Below are 20,713 nucleotides of genomic sequence, written 5' to 3'. Positions count from 1 at the left end.
AAGGGGAAATACTAGAGCCGGGCTTGCTCATTTGAATCTTTTGGTAGCATTTCCAACATAATGGAACATAACATACCAGGCAAACCCTTCTTATCAATGGAGACTGTTTGGAGAGTCTTTTTATTATCTATGCCCTTCCCCCAGGCCACCCACAACCCCCTTGTCCTGCTTACAATCCCTGTGTCATACAGAACTCCAGCCTCCTAGAGAGTGGCCACTGACTTTCTAAATTACTCCTGCAGTAAACTGTGATAAAGGGAAATGTTCTCACCTAAAATTGCAGTTGGCACAAATGGGTCTGTCATACATCATAAGCAGGTCAATGCAGAGAAAGTAAAAAGAGAAAGAACAGTAAATGATTGATGAAAGGCCCCCCACTTTTCCCGCAAAAAGCCATAGAAAGCATTGGGTTACAACACATCAAACGTATCAAGCATCATGGACAGCAAAGTGAGAGCACGGATTGATTCTGATTGCTAAGGGGTTATGGATGGATGGAACAACGGAAAAACCTGTTACCTGGGTAGTAAGAATTGGGCACCGATGTGCTCAGTGTATTCGTTTTCATTGTAAAGGACGAGGGTGAAGACACAGCTGTAAATGAGAGAAGGACTAGTCAGCAATGGCAGAGAGGCAGTACCTGAAAATACAGCCCTCCGAGGTCACTCAGAAGGACACCGTGCTGGTAGAGACTTGACTGAAGAAACGCCAGACATCTACTGAAGTCTATGTGGTAAATACTGTCATTCCCTGCTGTCTCCAGGGAATCACTTGTACTTTAGGGGACAAACACCCTTTTATCACTTAAAAGATTTCCTTACTCTACAAATGAAGAAAAATCCTCATAACCTCTGCCGCCATTTTGAATCGAGAAATTCATTAGACTTCTATCTATTTTGACTTCTAGTCTTTGTTTGTAGAATTCTAGTATCATGCCAGCGTTTTTTTTTTTTTTTTTTTTTTTAATAACCAAGGGTATGAGGAGGTGTCTACACATGGATTTTGGAGAATTTTCTGAAAGTCAATGTTTTCACAGTTTGCTAACTCCTCTCTTTCCTCCTATTTTGGATATTCTGAGAGCTTTCTATAAGGTTATGACCTGGCTTACGAAAAATAAAGGTGATGTTTCGTGTGCACTATATTTAAGGTGAAAGCTGCATGCCTACATATTGTTCTATTAGTCTTTTCAGTCTTTTTAAAAATGCACATTTTTCAGTCCTCTGAAAGACTCAGGATTTAACTATTAGACCTTTTCTCCCTCCCTGTTATAGGGAGGGAAAGTCGATCCCATCCAATTAATCTGATTTCTTTGAAAGTGGGTACTTCCTTTTTTAAAAGTAGTCTGTGAACTGTCTTCAACATCTTAATTGATTAGTGCTTTAAAATCACTTTAATTTCATTCAAGTAATAAGGATAAATAATTTGAATGTGTTCAAGTGTTCAAGTTGGTTAAGTGTAAGTCTAAATCTTAACTTTCTGATGTAGTTATATGATATATTTGATGCTAAAGTTCCAGATCAGGACACTAATACCCAATTACATCATTTTATTATGGGAAGAAGTACCAAATCCCTGTGGATATTGTATGTTATCTTTATTCTGACATGTTAATATATTTTAGCTCTCCTGGAGAAGTTCTTCTATGACAGTGTTTTTTTTTTAACCACTGTTTATTTATTTTTTAAATGTAGGATTAATAAATGACACACCAAGAAGCAGAACCCAGGCTGGTTGTCATTTATAAGATATTTTTCTAAAATAAAGAGGTATCATATTTATAATGCATGTTTATGGTAAACTACCAGGAAAAAAGAGGGTAATTGATGAAAATAAGAACAAAAAATCTGAGTACTTATAAAATGTGCTAGGGTCAGCAAGAAGAATGTCTATTACCTGCAGACATTTTTATGTCACTGGCAAAAGTGTGCAAAGCAGATACAAAATAGCTATGTTTATTTTCACCCTTTTAAAATATATTTTAAATACTTTTGTCTTTAGTATAAAAATGAAACCCATTCCTACTATACATATTTATTTTTCCCCTTTGTATAACATATTAAAAGAAGATGGTACAACTCCCATTTGCTTTAGTAGACAGATTATTCCCCATTCTCATAAATATGCTTGTGCTTATTTTTAAATTCTCCAATTTCATTTCTCTCACTGTCTCATTTCTAAAAGCTACTCACCTCCCAGCTCTAAAAGACCTCAGACATGCCCAGACTTGTAATAGGTTTGGGACTGGAAGCCCAGGGGTCTAATGAAGCCCTCTCCTGCACGTTTCCTCCCCCAGTAGTTCATAAAGTTACCGTCAGGGTCACTCAATGGTTGGGGAATGGACAGCACCTAGTCATTGCTCACAGAGTGGGAGGAAAATGGAAGGTCTACTGCTGTGTTTCCTCTATCAGCTTTATTGACGGGAGGCATAAAATAATGGCTTGTGGCAGATGAGCCATGGAAGCTGATACTGATTTCTGCAGCAACCTCTTTGCCTGAGCATTTATGGATTTCCACAGATACACTGACTTTTTAAGAAGTAACTGCCAAATTAAATTTCCTGACCAGAGGCAAGTATCTCCTGTTGTTCAAACTTCAAAAGCCCAGAAACTAGTCATCTGGGCAGGCAATTCCTAGTAAATCTTTGCATGAGGAATTTCACCAAGAAATAGGACATTTAGAACATTAATGGGTTATCCTAGAAAGTGAGAGCACCTATCTGTGTGGCCCCTTTCATAATGACGTTGAAGAATTAACCACTACTACTGAGATTCTAACCCTGTTGGTGATAGGCAGGATTCTTCCCACCCCAGCCCACAACAGTGTATCGTAAATTGCTTTATTTTGGCCATTAAATGAATTATATATGTGTATGTATATATAAAATATTTGATACAAAAAAAGAGAAAATTCTATGAAAAAAGGATGTAGTTTGTGGGATACTGGAGTATACAGATTATGTCGTTTACACTGAAAATGATACCAAAGGGCAAAGAGCAATGACCAAGGATGAAGAGAGCCACCTTCCCCACTGGGATGACAGCTGACAGAGGTGTCTGCTAAACTCCTGCTCCACTGGGCCAGGTGTGCATATAGATGAGTGAATGTAGTGCCTCTAAAGTAGGAAGACTGGGCAACTGTAGCTACCATAAATAGAAAACAGTCTGCGGTGAAGCTCTGGGGAGCCCCGCTGAATGCAGAAGGGCAAAGTGTGGGAGAGGTGGACACTGACCATGTAGTGACTGGAGAGAGGGAGGGCAGATGGGATGCCTGGGGGCTGTAGCAAAAGAACAGATCGAGCAGGTGGTCTGGACACGGCACACACTGTCCACGTTGGTATCAGCCCTCTCACCCAACCCCCGAGACCCGATTTCTGTGCTTCTCAGTCAGGGTTCCGGACTTTCTGCATTTTTATTAGTGTTGGTGATAGCTGCACATTTCTTCCATCCTCTTGCTGTCCAACATGCTAATTATGCAGCCAGTGGCAGTGGCAGTCTGTGGGCATGGATTTCACACAGTAAAGAAACCTCTGCCCTTGAACCCAGCATGGCCATGAACCACAGAATCAGGCATCCACGGGGGATTTACTTCTGGTCTCTGAGAGGATCACCAGGGACACCACAACAGCTCCTTTTGTTCTTCACATACTCTACTGAATTGTTAGCTTCCTAAAATAATGCCTTGTACCTGGATCACAGGTGGCAGTCTGGGAGGGCATGAGCTGAAGCTTGGTTTACCCACCTGGTATGAGAGGTAAGGCTTGCAAAGTGGAAATATAGTTTAACTTATTAATTGCCACTAATAGCCCTATAATAAAGACAGAACCTGTCAGCTAAACAAATAGACAATTAACTTGTTTTTGCCATTTAGTGAGCTGTTTTAGAACAGGCTTCCCTGTGTAATTCCACAACTGGCTAGCTTACAAACAGGATCTCGACGGCAAAAAGGGTGATGAGAAGCAGGTGCCTTCCTCTTCAAGAAGAGAAAAGCCTTCATGTCAACACTAAGGCTTCACAGAAACTTACTTGTGGCTTCCTGCACTCCCTGGTCTGGCCCTATCATCTCTGCTGTATCTTCCCCTCCTAAGCAACTCATGGCACAAACAGTTTTCAGAATTGCTGAAAGCGACGGAGAAACCAATAGGGCATAAGAGTTCTTCAGGGAGTTTTTGTTTTTTATGCCCCAGTCCTATCCAGCATTCTGAAAAACCAGAGAAATGTACTAGAAGGTAAGACATGTGTGCACTTACATCTTCCGTTCAGATTGTGTGTGTCCATGAATGAGAACGCCTCATCGCAGTTGGTGCCTTGCTCGGCGTAGCTCTTGTCCATTGAGTTCACCATCACGGTCATCTCCTGCCGCGTGCTGCTCATTGTCTCCTTCCGCTTCTTGGCTAGTTTCCTTAGGACAAAGAGTTCATTATATAGACATGCATGAGAATGGAAAATGGGGCTTCGACATGTGTACTTAGTAACGATCAGGAATAACTTCTATTGAATTACTCGTATTCATCCCGAACATCTATTTATGGTGCCTTCTTGATGTCAGGTTCTCTGCCAGCTGCAGAGACACACAGATGAAAAACACCCACGGCCCATCCTCAAAAACCCAGTGATATTAGGAACACAAAGCCTACAATATTACTTTCTGTTTCTCCTACTACATGTTAAATTAAAATGACCACTGGCCTTAGTACAATGTGATCATAATCTATTTACTGATAAGCTTCTAGAGTTACTAACTTTTTACTAAATTATTTTCTACATTCAGTGGCAGACAGTAGATGCCCTAGTAAATATCTGCCAAACAAAACTGAAAGAATCCAAGGATGAATCTATGAGGCATATTATTGAACTAAAACACAAAAGTACGCAAGAAGGGAAGAAAGCAATATCATTGGAGGATGTGCAGAAAGGTTGCTGGCCATGACATTCAGCCTGCCCAGGGTAAGAGGGGCTCACACCTCAGGTGCACAGGAGGGCATATCCCAACTTCTCAGGGAGCTGTGACGGGACTTAATTCCACATGACCCCAGATTAGGTCCTCACCTAGGCTGGTCAGCAGAGCAGAAGGTAAAGAAATTTCAAATTGCTGGCTTCCCTTGGAGAGTTTAGGAGAGGGGTAAGCCCCCATGTCCCCTCCCTCCGTGGAAGAGAATGCAAAAAGGCCAAGGAAGGTAGAGAGACTTCCAATTTTTTGGAGATACAGTTTAACTCTGGCCTCTGAGTCCTGCTCCCTGACCACTCAAAACTCATAATCTCAAGTTACAAATACTTGGACAAAGTCATAAAAATGCAAAAGACCTGACATACAAATAAACAGATAAAGCAAAAATTTTCAGCTTTTACTACCGGAGGTTGTTTTATGGACCTGGGACAGCCAAGAATAAAATGAGAGATGCTTAAGGAAAAGGTATAAAGTGAGAAGGTTTAAGACTATTGCACCATAATACCAAAGATATTGTGTCCTAAAATATTCTAATTCTGCCTAAGTACCCGGCAGCATCTACAAAAGAAGATGGCAGCTCTTTCTAGTAAATCATCTTGACTCTGATTGACCTAGGACACAGCAGAATTTAAAATGAGCCACATAATCAAAATCACGCCCATATTAGGTGATTGCTAATGCAATGTAAGACATTGACAACATTAGACCATATGGATAATCCTTATTGTCATTTCCAAATGCCACATAATCCAAATGCTTTCTTGCCTGTAGTTATAATAATCTTTTAATTTCATACTTTGAAGGCAGAAGGGTTTCATTAATAAGTTGCCCTTTTTATTACTCAAAGTTGTTAAAAAAAGATACATTTTAAATAGAAAGATGAAAATCATCTATAACTTCTAGGACAGTGTTAAAGTTGTACAGATTTTTAAAAAGCAACCAAGAGTGGCTTCTTTGGGAGCTGGCATTCTTCTCCTGCCAGCGTGCAGACCATGATGATCTTCTCAAAAGCCCCCCCTTTTCCCCCCAGCAAGGCATGCTGGTCTGAGCTTGGATGCTCTCAACAGGTGTTCTGGACAGAGGCAGCCACCAGGCTTGGGCTCCATAGCTGTGGTTATAATAACACATTTCTTTCCACTTCTGAATCTGCCAGCTCATTGGAAAAGCATTCTTCAGCCAGGTCTCCCCAGGAACACTGAAGTGGAGGACTGAGATAATTAGCTCCATAATTCAGGCAAAAAGTCCCCTTTCTGCTGGAATTTCTTTGATTTGCTTTGGACTGATTTATACAGATGTCTGCCTCCATATTCTCTTTTGTTCTGCCCAAGAAGAAGGGCGTCGTCAAGTTCACCAGACTTCCCTCTTTGTCTTTTCTTGGTTGTGTTCTAATCTAATCCTTACAGGTTAGAGATGACAGCGAATGTGCTCCTGGGGGTGGTGCGGGGGGAGGGGGGCTGGTGGTGGTGGTGGTGGAAGGGGATGGGGGATGTGTGCACCCATAAAAGCTAAGCTTGTACTAGAAAAGCTCTATCTCCTTTCTAATCCTCCATCTGTGTGAACTAATGTCAGTGACGTCAAGCTACACACTTCGTTGCTGATCATTTTTAAGCACAAAAGAAGCCCATTAAGAACCCATGAGAGCCTGCTCAAATTAGAGGTCCTGTCAGAGACCCACAGCTTTAAGCTTATATTAAGCACATACTCTGTTCATGAACCTTCTTCAAAACTTGGCTCACAATGTCCTCAAGCTCCAGCAGATGGATCTCCCATGGAGGTCCCAGACACTATAAATTTCAGGAAAAAATAGAAATCCAGATTTTATGTGGACTCCTTTAATTTTTAAGTGTTATCAAATAATTCAAATTCAAAGAATTAAAACACGATGTGGCCCCAAAACAGCATGTTTGTGGTACTTCTGCTCTCCATTAATGTAACAGCACTTAGATACTTAATTGTATTGGAATGGAAGGGAGTGGAAATTAACATACAGTGCCCAACAGAAAGTGACAGTACTCTACAAGTGTTATCTCATATAATCCTAGTAATCTTGTAAAATCCCTTCTTACTTCCTGATTTACAGATGAGGGAAACGGGCTTCAGAGAAGTAAGGTGACTTGTCCAAATGCTAGAGCTGAGATGGCACTCCAGATCTCTTGACCCCAAAGACACTCATTCTAGAACAGTGTGTTATTTCTAGTTAAGTTTTATTATATTACGTTTCCTTACAAGTTACCTTATAATTACCACCAAGTTGTATGAATACTCTATCTTCCTGTAACTAAATATTATGCTTTGAAAAAGCAAGAGTAACTTACTAGCACCTAGCCAATTACACAAAGAGACGGTATTCAATATGCTTGTTAATTGAATTAATCATTATCATAGCACAGTGTTATTAAGGAGAGTTTTTCTACAACCTACTTATCTAAAGTAGCTGGCTTGGTTATGGAGGTTTTGAGTCATTGCTTGGGGTTTTTGTTTGTTCTCATACACAGCTAAATGCTGTAGTCCATAATTACAGAGGGCTGAAGAATGCTGGATTTAGAACTGAGGCTTGGGAATGACTGTGGATAAATGGAAGTTTTCACTTTCTCTTTTATTTCTCTTTGAAATAAGAAATAAGAAATAAGAAATAAGCTTTGTGTTTCAGATCTGTATTTTTTTTAAACGAAAACTTAAAACTTTGTGAACATAATGAAATAAAGTGTTTTGTGCAGGGAAACCCCTAAAGTGAAGGGAATTCTCTTTGCAATCGTATCTAAAGATGTAAGGAAATTTATTTTACATTTTGATTTTTAACAAATTGTTTGCCTAACGTATTTCAATCTCCAATCTCCAAATTAAGACTGCATGAATCTCAAAGACCCTTAATAATAATAATAATGATGATAATAAATAAAAATGGATCATAAAAAATTGAAGAGAAGACTTCTGGTTTACAGTCCAACATGTAAAGAGTTTGGAAGTTATCACTCTGTTCTGACAAGTAAAAAGCTGAACAAACTGAAACCTGGCAACTCTCCTTAGCTTTGTCAAATAATTGAGGTCACTGAGGTCACAGGACAAACTACTGCTCCCCAAACCACAGAGACAAACAGGTGAATACAAACAATCATGACCCACCAGAGCAGAAGCCCAAGAGCAGAAAGCTCTGGGAGAACCAGTACAAGACTAGGAAAACCTAAGCTGTAACTGATGAGTTACAGGCTCAGGAGGACAAGTCTGAGACTTCAAAACTCTAGGGGGCATCCAGTCTTAAAGGATCCTCCACACTTTTTTGAGTTTTATCCCCAAAAGCCCTACCAGGTCTACAGAGTAAAGTTTGGAGAAAAAAACAAAACAAAACCTTTCAGCTTCCAACAGAAGGAGGCAGAAAGCAGCCATTTTGAAATACACCCAGAGCAGAGCATTTCTGTGCTTCTTGAAAGGGCGGGTCCTCAAGAGAAAGTATTACTAGAGCCTAACGTGCTGGGGTTTTATCAAAGCCTAACCTATCTAGGGGAAGAGAAATACTCAACTCCAGCTCCCTCCAGCCATCCTGTCCCACTTAGTGGTCGGTTACTGAGAAGCACTGGTGAAAGGTCACAGTGCAGGGGCACAAATTCACTATAAGACTAAGACCTAATCATAGATCTAGAGAATGCCTTTCCTTCTCCAATACCTACTATCACATTATAAACGACCTACTCACAGCTGTTCCTTTTATTCAGTACACCAAGTCTGGATGTCAATAAAAAATTACAAGGCATATTAAAAGGCAAAAAACACAGAAGAGACAGAGACAGAGTAAGCATTGGAATAAGAGTCAGATGGCAGGGATGTTGGAATTAACAGACTGGGAATTTAAAATAACTATGATTAATATGCCAAGGGCTCTAATGGAAAAAGTAGACAATATGCCAGAACAGATGATAACATAAGCAAAGATGGGGATTCTAAGTAAAAAACAAAAAAAACAAAAAAAACAAAAAAAAATCAAAAGAAATGCTAGAGATCAAAAAAGCTGTTAACAAAAATGAAGAATGCATTTGATGTGCTCATTAGGAAAGGAGACATGGCTGAGGAAAGAATCTCTGAGCTGAATGATAAGACAATAGAAATTTCTAAAACTGAACAGCAAAGGTAAAAAAAGACTGCAAAAAGAGAGAATACCCCCAAACTGTGGAACAACTACCAAGGTATAATATACACGTAGTGAGAAACCAGAATAAGAAGGAAAGGATAGAAACAATATTAGAAGCAATAGTGATGGAGACTTTCCCCCAAATTATGTCAGACACAAAAACAGATCTGAGCAGCTTTGAGTATACCAAGAAGGATAAACGCCAACAAATCTACACCTAAGCATATCATATTCAAAGTGAAAAAAGTCAAAGATAGAGAAAAATACTTGAAAGAAGCCATGGTAGTGGTGGTGGGGGGAGACACCTTACTCATACAATAGCAAAAATAAGAATTGTATCTAATTTCTCCTCAGAAATCAGGCAAGGAAGAAGATAGTGGAGTGACATATTTAAAATGTTGAGAGAGAGAAAAAATAACCTAGAATTCTGTACCCTGTGAAGTGTGAAGGAAAAGCAAAGATTTTCTCAGACAAAAACTGAGGGAATTTATTGCCAGTAGTCTGCCTTGCAAGAATTTTTAAATGGAGTTCTTCAGTAAGAAGGAAAATAATATAGATCAGAAACTCAGATCAACATAAAAGAGGGAAGAGGACTAGATAAGGAATAAAGGAAAGTAAAATTAAAACTTTTATTTTTCTTATTCTTAATTGATCTGGTAAATAACAGCTTGTTCAACTTAATAATAGCAACAATATAGCTGATGATAGTTTATGTATAAGTGAAAGGAATGATACCAATGATACAAAGGAGAGGAGAGAGGAATGAGGAATCCTTTATTATTATAAAGTACTTACATTATCTGTGTTGCAGTATAATGTCATGTGAAAGTGGAGTTGGATTAGTTGTAAATATATATTGCTAATTCTAGGGTAACCCTAAAAAGAGTTAAAAAAAACTAAGAAAGGAAAGAAAATGGAAAAATATAAAATGCTCAATTAAAACTACTAAGGCAGAAAAAGATTGAAAAACAAAAATAGGAACAAAGAAGAAGGGCAATGAATAGAAAACAGTAACAAATATGGTAGAAAATAATTCAACAATATCAATAATCACTTTATGTGTTAATGGTCTCAACACTAATTAAAAGACAGAAATTGTCAGAGTGGATCACAAAACAAGACCCAAATAATATGTTGTCTATAAGAAATCCACTTTAAAAAATGAAGATACATATAAATTAAAAGTAAAGGGATGGAGAAAGTTATATTATTATTAATCAAAAGAAAGCAGGAATTACATTAACTTCAGACAGAGGAATGTCAGAGCAAGGAAGGTTATGGTAAGTAAAGAAGGGCATTAAAAATGATAAAGGGGTCACTTATCCAAGAAGACCTAATCCTTAATGTGCCTAAAAATAGAGCATCAACTCACGTGAGGCAAAAACTGACAGACTGCAAAGAAAAATAGATGAATCTGCTATCATAGTTTGAGACTTCACCACCCCTCTATCAGAAATGGACAGATCCACAAGGCAGAATATCAGTAAGGACATAGTTGAACTCAATAGCATCATCAATCAACTTGATATAACTGACAGCTATTGCATACTTCAGTTGACAATATTAGAATACACATTCTTCTCAAGTTCACAGAGAACATTCACAAAGATAGAACATGTTCTGGGTCATAAAACATACCTTAATAAATTCAAAAGAACAGAAATCATGCAATGTATGCTCTCAGACCACAATGGAACTAAATTAAGAATCAGTATGAGAAGACAGCTAGACAATCCCAACAATGCACAGAAATTAAAGAACACTCTTCTTAACACATGGGTCAAAGAAGAAACCTTAGGAGAAATTTTAAAAATATTTTAAACTACATGAAAATGAAAACACAACTTATCAAAATTTGTTGAAGGCAGCAAAAGCAGTGATTAGACGGAAATTTCTGGTATTGAATGCAAATACCAGAAAGGAATAAAGATCTAAATCCAAATATACAAAGAACTCTTAAAAGTGAACAACAAGAAAACAACCTAATTAAAAAGTCAGCAAAAGACCTTAACAGACACCTCACCAAAGAAGCCTTACAGATGACAAGTAAGTATATGAAAAGATGTTCCATATCATATGTCATCTGGGAGCTGCAAATTAAAATAACAAGATATCATTATGAATCTATTCTAATGGCCAAAATCCACAACAATGACAACACCAAATGCTGATGAGGATGTGGAGCAACAGGAACTCTCATACATTGCTGGTGGGAATGCAAATTGGTACAGCCACTTTGGAAGGTATTTTGGCAGTTTCAAACAAATATGCTCTTAGCATATGATATAGCAATCATACTTCTTGGCATTTACTCAAAAGAGTTGAAAACTTATATCCACAGAAAAACCTGCATACAGGTGTTGATAGCAGCTTTATTCATAAATGCCCCAACTTGGCCACAACTAAAATGACTTTCAGTAGGTGAATGGATAAATATATACTGTGGCACATCCAGACAATGGAGTGTTATTCATCCCTAAAAAGAAATGAGCTATCAAGCAATGAAAAGGCGTGGAGGAAAAAATGCACATCACTAAGTGAAAGAAGTCAATCTGGAAAGGCCACATACTGTCTCATTCCAACTATCTGCCATTTTGGAAAAGGCAAAGCTGTGGAGTCAATAAAAAGATCAAGAGTTTGTCAGGGGCTGGTGGGGAAAGAGCCATGACTAAGCAGAGAACAGAGAATTTTGAGGTCAGTGAAACTATTCCATATGATGCTGTTAGAGTGGATACATGTCACTGTACAGTTGTTAAAAACTATGGCATGACACCGCCAAGAGTGAACCCTAATGTAAGCTATGCACTTGGAGTAATAATGACATGTCAATGTAGGTTTACCAGTTGTCACAAGTGTATCACTCTAGTGCCGGGTGTTGAGAGTGGAGGAGGTGGTGTGTGTGTGCGGCAGAAGGTATATGGGAAGTCTCTGCACTGACTGCTCAATTTTGCTGTAAACCTAAAACTGTTCTAAAAATAAAGAAAAATTACAATAATGCCTGGAATAAAATTAGAGGGAGAAAAAAATGTTATAGCCCTAAATTTCCAAATTTGAATAAAGGTCGGGAAGAAGAGAAATGTGAGATGGATTCAAATTAAAAGAATGGTCCTTCATGCTCATTATATTCCATTATTTCTCTTATATTTCCTGGCATAAAAATAAGAAAAAAAAATGCGATGGGGGTGAAAGAAATGGGAGAAAACTTTTTGGCAAGTTATTCAGTATGTGACAGTATGAATTGGGACCGGTAAAGAAAGCACGGTGAAGAATGAACTCTTGAACTATGTGTCCTTCAGAATGGCTGCCAGTCAGGATCCAAGTGCAGCGTGGTTGCAAAGGAAGCAGAAGTAACTCTTCCTCTCACCTCCGCTCTGAAACTAAACTGACTGAAACTGTGAGAGGATCAGGATGGAAGGCCATGCTGTCACAGATACCCAGCAAATTCAAGGGGAAGGAATCCAAGGCTCAACCTCAATATGGACCCTAGTCACTCTGTTTATTGCAACTCACCAAAAACCATGGCTTCACCAAAAAGCATGGCTGCCCCCTCTCCCACTCCTATTAGAGACTCTGCCATGTTGGGTTATATCAACAAAGATCATGACTGAGAAATGACTTAGTGGCATTCACCTGAAGATCAGTTGTTGGCTATAGAAAAGATGTCTTCATTTTTTAAACTATTTGTCATTTAAAAGTCTATTGGGATGGCAAAACTTGAGGATTTTCAAATTGCATATAGACATAAGAATGAAGAGGAAAATGGCTTTCTGGTCCCGGCTTCTAAAATTAAGCGTGTGCTCTGACTTAATTAAGGACTGGGGTGGAGGCTGGAACCAAAAAGAAGTATTTAATTTTTCTCACAGTAGGGATGAAATAGATATTGGCTGAGTCAAAGAATGCATACATTATACCAAATTGCTAAGATCCAGCTGAATAAACCTAAGCAAATAAGGGGCTGTCTCCTTAAAGATGGATCTGTGAGAGTTACCAGATAATGTTGTTTTTAAAGGTAAAATTTTAAGGGAAAAAACAACAATGGTCTGACATTTAATTATTTCAGTTCAAAAGAAGTAGCACTACAAACAAAAACAATGAGGACGACAATTATAAAAACTACGTAGAACTTCAGATAAGCCAGGAACTCTATGTTCATTAACTCTCTTAGTTCGTACAACAGCCCAGTGAGGAAATTACTATTATCATTCCTATCTTAGGGAGAGGTAAACTGAGGCACAGTGGCATTAAGTTGCCCAAAGTCACAAGGCTAGAGAACTCTAGACATGTGGCATTGTTTTCCTATGTTGAGATAAAATCATCCCCATGAGAGAGTCACTGGCATCATGGACCAAAATTTATCCATTGCTTAAATTTGGATGCTGAAAATAAAGGCTATTTACTTTGCCAGGTGGGACTTTATAGTTGTTGACCGAGTCAAGAGTGTTCTTCTAATATCACCGCTAACTGTACCATCATCTAAGAAATGCACTCAATCTGTCTCTTATAGACACAGTACCGTAAAGCACACTTATTGCCTATCCTGCTGCCTTCTGGTTTTCATTGACTAGTAAACATTGATGAGTAAACACGGCATGTGTTTATCACAAAGAATACAGTTTCTTGTTAAGACGAGTCAAGATTTTGCTCTTTGTTGGGTCTCTTTCAGAATTTACCTCTTGACTGTGTGATGAGATGAAATGACCAGCTGATGTGGCTAAAGGAAGACTTGTCTGACACACTTGTCTTTCTACCCTGCGACTGAGAAGCGGGGACAAATTGTACGAACACATCACTTTAGGCTACAGTTTTATTTCTGGTGACCTAGTGGTGAAGATGCCTGGGAATGCCTCACAGCAGGTCAGAGCATCTGCCAAGGAACACATGCCAGCAAGAGAAGTGAAAAACAATGTCCATCTCTTAGACAAGTAGCTGTCAGGACCTCTCTCTCTCTCTCTCTCTCACACATACACACACACATGTGCACGTGCATACATGCACACACACGGGCATAACCATGTGTATTTCATGTTGAAGAGGTTCAAAGAACAGAGTTCTATCACACAAATGTAATAAAAATTAGGCTTTCTCTCCCAAACTTAGATGCTAAAAATGAAGTATTTGGAAAAGATGGGACTTCCTTCTAAAAATAAGTTGAAATCACACGAATTACATTTCTCGTGGCTTTAAACACACGGCCAACTCATGGATGTCGATGTTTTACCTTTTTCTAAGTGGTGAAAAGGAACAAAAAACGCCCACAACTTTGAAAAAATAATTTGAATTTAACATTATTCCTGTAACAACCTTGGAGGAAAAGCCTTTGGGTCAATCCTGAAATGCACTACGTTATCACACCCTCTCTTTTTACCTACCTGCTCAGGCACCTTCCCCACGTCCCTATCTTTTCTTTCCCACCGAAGAGAAATCCCTTGTGAGGCCCTAAGGCCCCCACGTGCCCCGCTTTGTTCCATATTTGGCTCGTGTCCCTGGAAGGTGAGAGCTCCTGTTTTTTAATCATTTCACTTGTGTTTTAAGCTGAATTGCTCTGAACACATGCTGCCCAAGGACCAACACACACACACACACATTCTGTTCTCCAAAATCCACCTGCATATAGTGCTCTCACGACAAACCGATCCTCCTCTTGGGAGTAACTCACAGCTCCTGTGATCATGTAAGGTAATTTCCCAAACCAGCACAAGATTTTTAAACATTAAAAAAAGTCAGCAATAAAAATAATAGATGCAGTATCTGTCATCTTTAGTAATATTTTGTTTAGTTTTATTCCTCATCTCAGAGCAATATGGATCCAGAGGGACTAGAACCAGCCATGGCATAGAAAATATGAAAAAGTACAATCCACAATAGAGCAAAATGGGAATAAAATGACATTAGTGATGGTGGGTCTCCACTCATAGCCAGCTTATGTTGCTGAATTCCATGTGTGCACCTTATCTTGAAATTTAATGGTTCTAAAAATGTCACTCTGCAGCAACACTAAATTGATGTACTGTTGATCCTCTATCAGACTATAAATACAAGTGAGAAAGAGAGGAATTTTTAATGCATGTCATTGGAATGGTACCTCCAGCTGCTTCTTGATGAAGTTTGTTAAGTTCACTGAAAAACTGGAATGTCTAACAAAAACAGTAAGCCATTGGTATCTGCACATGGAGAAAGTGGAGACCAATGAAAAAGAAAACTGCATGTTCTAATTTAAGTGGTGATATCATCATAAAGTCCAGGTAACCCCTTGGATATGCAGAACTAAGTATCCAAGAAGCTCATACATGCACAGGATGAAATTTTTGAACAAAATCATTCTATTCCAAGTTTAAAATATAGCTTCTGGTTAATTTATTGAGGAGGAAATACAATCTATTTCTTTAGGACCTCTAGCAACCATCATGGAACAGAGCAACTAAAAGAGATTGAGCCAGAAGCACTAGCTTTAACCCAAAAAGGAATGTCTCCCTGTGCATGGATCGAGCGGTCATTCACTAGGCAGAACGACGCCTTGAAGATGTCCACCTCCTAATCTCGGAACCTATGAATATGTGTTACTACATGGCAAAAGAGAACTAAGGTTGCAGATGAAATTGAGGTTGCTAATTAGCTAACTGTAAGAGAAGGAAACTCTCTTAAATGATCCAGGTGGCCTGAGGTAATCATGGGACATCTTAAGTAACAGAACAGTAGGTCAAAGAGATGTGGTGTGAGAAGGACTCAACCTACCCACGCCGGCTTTGAAGGGTCACAAGCCAAATAACTAAGTGGTCTCTAGAAGCTGAAAAAGGCAAGGAAAAAGATTCTCCCCTAGAGTCTCCAGAGGGGAATGCAGTCATGCTAACACCTTGATTTGAGGCCAGGGAGATGCACTGGACTTCTAACTTGCAGAACTGAGAGATAGTAACTTGCCACCAAGCTTGTAGTGATTTGTTACAGCAGTAATAGGAGAATGATACAACTGCATTTAATCAGTGTCCAGAATTTTATTATATTATTAAATTATTAAATATTTAATATTGCAGGCATTTTTGTGGTCATTTGACTGACCATTTGGCTTTTCTAAAACATGTATTTACTAATCATTCTTCCCAACCCAGGCCTACAGTTTCTTATTAATTTATCCTAAATCATGGTCATTTTATTGTCAAAAATACTCCTTCCTCCATGGAAAAATAAAAAAAATCACACTTACAAAATATTTACCTCTGATTCTGAATTTGTAAGTTTCTCCTTTTTATAGATTTATCTAAATAGATTTATTTTAGTATTTTGGTACACTGGTAGTACAAAGTTCTTACTTTTAATAGAAATATGAAATGCAAATAATTTGGTCTTCATGTGTTCTGTTTGTGTGGGGGGGTGTAGGGGGGTAATGGGAAACAAAGGGTTTTTTTTTTCAAAATTAAAATGAAATCTCAAAAGTATCACCAAAGTTGTTCTAAGTTAGCATTTTTAACAAACTGTGTTTTCCCACATACTCACCAACCCTTGATATCAGTTACAAAAATGTTTTCTAATCTGATGGGTAAAAAAAAAATGGCATCTCACATTGTAAAGATTTACATATACCTGATTATATGTGAGGTTGGTTATCTTTTCAAATGTTACTTAGCTATATATATATATATATATATATATACACATTGCTAGTCTATAAATTGCCTATGTATATTTTATATCCATTTTTCTATTTGGGTTGCCTTTTCTTATTGGTGTCCAGATCTTTTTTTAAAGATTTAATTATTTATTTATTTGAGAGAGAGACAGAGAGAGAGCAAGTGCGCACGGGGGGAGGGGAGAGGCAGAAGGAGAGGGAGAGAGAGAGACTCTCTAGCAGACTCCCTGCTGAGCACGGAGCCTGACGCAGGGCTTGATCCCATGACCTTGAGATCATGACCTGAGCCAATACCAAAAGTCTGATGTTTAACCAACTGAGCCACCTGGCGCCCTGATGTCCAGATATTTTTTATATTTAGGCTACTAGTAAGTACTTTGACATATAAATATTAAAAATATTTTCTTCAAATCTATGGCTTGTTTTTAAATTTTGTTTATGCTGTTTTTTGGTTTACAGAAGTTTATAATTTTGATATATTCAATGTATCAATTTACTACTATTGTTTTGAGGCATTCTCTGAGGTCATAAAAATATAAAATAAAAATATTCTCCTATATTTTATTATATGCCAATGACCTTTTTCTTCCTAGTGACAAAGACAAAGGGGATGAGTTAGATGTTGGCTTGTCAGATATGGCAGAAAGATAAGCTGACAACAGGGCTAAAGATGGTGGTGAAGACAGCTGACATGGGTCTAGAAGCAATGGCTATCTTGATTCAGTCATCACCCTTTGCAGCCAGATTGTTGGAAATGCCATTTCCCACTAAAAGAAACCAGGGTTTCTTGAAGAAATGGCTGGTTCCAGTCACGGGGAAGACAGTGTACAAAATGCATTGAGAACATCCAGTCATGCCAGGAAGCAGGGAAGCTCTCAAAGATTTCTGGAGTGATCTCAAAAAAAAACACAAGAGACAACTGGAAGGGGATCCTATTGGCCAAAGATCAGATACTTTGAACATCCAACCACAAATTACTGTAAAATATTCAAAAATATCAAATATGTTAAAATCCCTGAGTCCACAGCAATACTGTTGGCCAATGTATAAAGTTGTTATGGCATCAATTCATCCTGAAACTGGAAAATAATGGGAAGAAATCAAACATTTATCTCGAGTTCCTATATGAACTATATTTCAGGGTAACCAAACAGTTAAGTAGAGAATGGCACTTAATAAATACAGACAGAATGATAGAATTAGGATGTCACCATTCTGAAACCCCTAATAAAATAATAGATCTAGGCAATCATTATCAGTAGCTTAAAAAACCATTAAGTGACAGGCTGATGTGGAACTTTATAACGGATGGATCGGGTTGGCAAAACCACCACCCCCTAATCAATCTGAGTATCACGTATTTCTTGATGCTGAGTACAAAGCATTACCTACAAACAATTCTTACCAAAACAAGAAACCTGAATCTAATGAAGCCTCTAGTTCTTGCCCCAGTTCATAGGAAATACAGATAATTAAAGGACATATTAAATGACACTACAAGAATACAACAGCCAAGTTCACAATGTGGGAAATTCTATAGGATGAATGGTTTACTCAACAAATAAGGGAGGGTGTAACATATTAATCTATGTTCTGAATAAAGACTCATATAGGAAAAGTTAGGTGACCAGAACAAAGTCCAGGTCTCCATTATTTTAATTCATTGTTTCTAACACAGTCTGACCAAGACCTTTAGCTTGACAAGCTCATAGTCAGGACTAATTTTCATACAGGCAATTTGGTTTTTTCATGTTTTGATGGAAATTCGTAGAACTATGAATTGAGATGCACATGCCATATGAAGCCAGTGAACCGACTGTTCCAAATGCAGAGTTCAAGAAGTAACAATAAGCCTGATTTTTGAAAACAAAAAAATGGCTTTTCTTTTAATTGAGCATTTCACCCTGAAAGGGGCGTCTCCTTTTCCTCATCGACTGTCTTTCCCCTTTTCTTATGATTGAACAGTCACACGATTTAAATAAAAAGAGAGAAACTGAGCCTACTCAGGTGATAGCTGTGTGATTCTTAGCAGCAAATAACACAGACATGAAAGACATTTCCTGCAATGTATAACAGACTTTCAAATTATCTTTCTCTAACTAATTAGCATTTTAGAAAAATTGGGTTTAATCATTAAAGAAGCCATCTGCTTATCTGGGAGCTGTCTGGTGAATAGTGCTGGCAACTTTCAGGGGATATATATCCAGCAGGTACTCCATTTTCTTTTGATTTCTGAAGCAAAGAGAAAAACTCTACCACCCCCCTTTGCACCCCCAACTAATTCAAACATAATGACCTGTCTGCGTCATGCTATGATGCTCTTCACTCACATCAAAGAGTTAAAGGGGAACAGACGTTGGGTAGAAGGTATTTGAAAGCTTCTCTCACAAATACTATATATACGGAGAAGAGATTTGTGACTTTGTTTAATTTATGAAACAACTGTTTTCCCCCACCCTGTACTGAATGGCATGACAGCAGACATATACTGACATTTGACATTTGACATAAGTCCCAATTGTATGAGGTGTTGTCTTGAGCAGTCTGAATAGTTAAGACTCCTGGGGGTGGGGGAAACAGCAAAGATGGGCCCATCACATGCAGATTTCATTTTCAATCATATCACTTTGGATAGCTTGGTGGCCAGGCAAGGCCATGTTCCTCTGTGAAGGGTCTCCTCGCTGAGTCAAGGAGAATCCTCAGTAAGTCATTCCGCCAATGACTCTTAGAACTAAAAACATTATGTGAAAAATATCTGTAATATATGAGGCCCATATATTAAAATTAAGAGAGTTGTAAACCTCTTGCTAAACTATCCATTGGAAAGCTTGGTTGGATTTCTATTCAGCAATTCTGGGCCACCGATCTGAAGTCCTGTTAACATTTCATTCGGACAAGATACAATAATTAATACTTACAGTTGCTATTATATGGCTATACATTCCCGAGCTTATTTATCATAAGTCAACCAACTGTAAGGCAAACACATAAAGCATGAGCTGCCTCTGGTGAAGCCCTGGTGTCACTCTGTGGAAGGCTTTGGAGGTGAAGCTGAGAAGCTGGGACATAATGTTTAGACAAGAAGAATTACATAGGGCAGAAAATAATATAATAGGTATCACATTTTAGGAAAATGAATTTTCCATTTTCTCTTGTGTCCTCCTACCTCCATTAGCCCTCCCTTGCCTGTAGGATGAATGCTTATTTCACCAAGCAAAGAGCAGCCACTAGAGGACAACCCCACTCCTCCTGCACATACTTGGGCAGTTCTGGCTTCCCATGTGAAAGACACAGAAACTTTGTCTTGGTTTCCCCATATATAATGGGGAAAGCATACCAGCTACTTTGTAGGGTGATCAAGAGGGTTAAATGAGAATAAAACACCCTTTGTAATTTTTTTTTTTGTAGAACTTATATTTTAATAAAGGAAAGTCATTAATGTGATAAATTAGAAGGTAGTTAATGCTACAGAAAAAGGAAAAGTAGAACAGAGTAAGACTGGGCGTCCTGTGGGGAGGAATATGGGTTGCAGTGCTAAAGAGAATGGCCAAGAGTCCCCACTGAGGAGGTGACTTTTGAACAAGCACTAGAAAGAGGGGAGAGATTCAGCCACTGGATACCTTCAGAAAGAGCTCCTGGCAGAGAGTACAGCTTATTGCACATTTTCTAATGCAGACCTATAGCTGGAAAGTCTGCAGGAGAGGAAAGAGGCTGCTCTCGCTGGCACAGAGAACCTAGTAGGAAAGGAGAGGAGTGAAGGAAAGAGTTTGGAGGTGGGGTGGGATATACAGGGGCCAGATTCACGTAGACCATCCATTGTCATCCTAAATTTTCTGAGTAAAACAAAGAGCTACCCAGGGCAAGGGTAGTAAGAAGAAAACCCAGGAAGTGATAATAATGCAGACAGAAAAGGAGTTGCTGCTGCTGGTTTTGAAGAGATCACAAGCAGAGGAATGTACACAGGTTGTTGCCAGAAGCTGGAAAAGGCAAGGAAATGCATTCTGTTCTTGAGCCTCCAGAAAGCA

General features: G+C 38.6%; 1 protein-coding gene across 1 annotated transcript in view; it reads right to left on the bottom strand.

The window, feature by feature from the left end:
- Nucleotides 1–20,713, bottom strand: part of PTPRM (protein tyrosine phosphatase receptor type M) — an 824,025-nt gene that overhangs the window by 157,572 nt on the left and 645,740 nt on the right. The window contains exons 15-16 of the mRNA XM_028123955.2: nt 4,247–4,398; nt 520–594 (exon numbers count right to left, since the gene is read on the bottom strand). Of these exons, the coding sequence (XP_027979756.1) occupies nt 520–594; nt 4,247–4,398 (227 nt within the window). The remainder of the gene's footprint in view (nt 1–519; nt 595–4,246; nt 4,399–20,713) is intronic.

The sequence above is a fragment of the Eumetopias jubatus genome, unplaced genomic scaffold (genome assembly GCF_037043125.1).
Source record: "Eumetopias jubatus isolate StellerSeaLion01/CBP00866 unplaced genomic scaffold, mEumJub1_p1.0 scaffold_16, whole genome shotgun sequence".
Lineage (NCBI taxonomy): Eukaryota > Metazoa > Chordata > Mammalia > Carnivora > Otariidae > Eumetopias > Eumetopias jubatus.
Note: the sequence above shows the minus strand (reverse complement) of the source record. Positions and strands in the feature narration are given on the sequence as shown.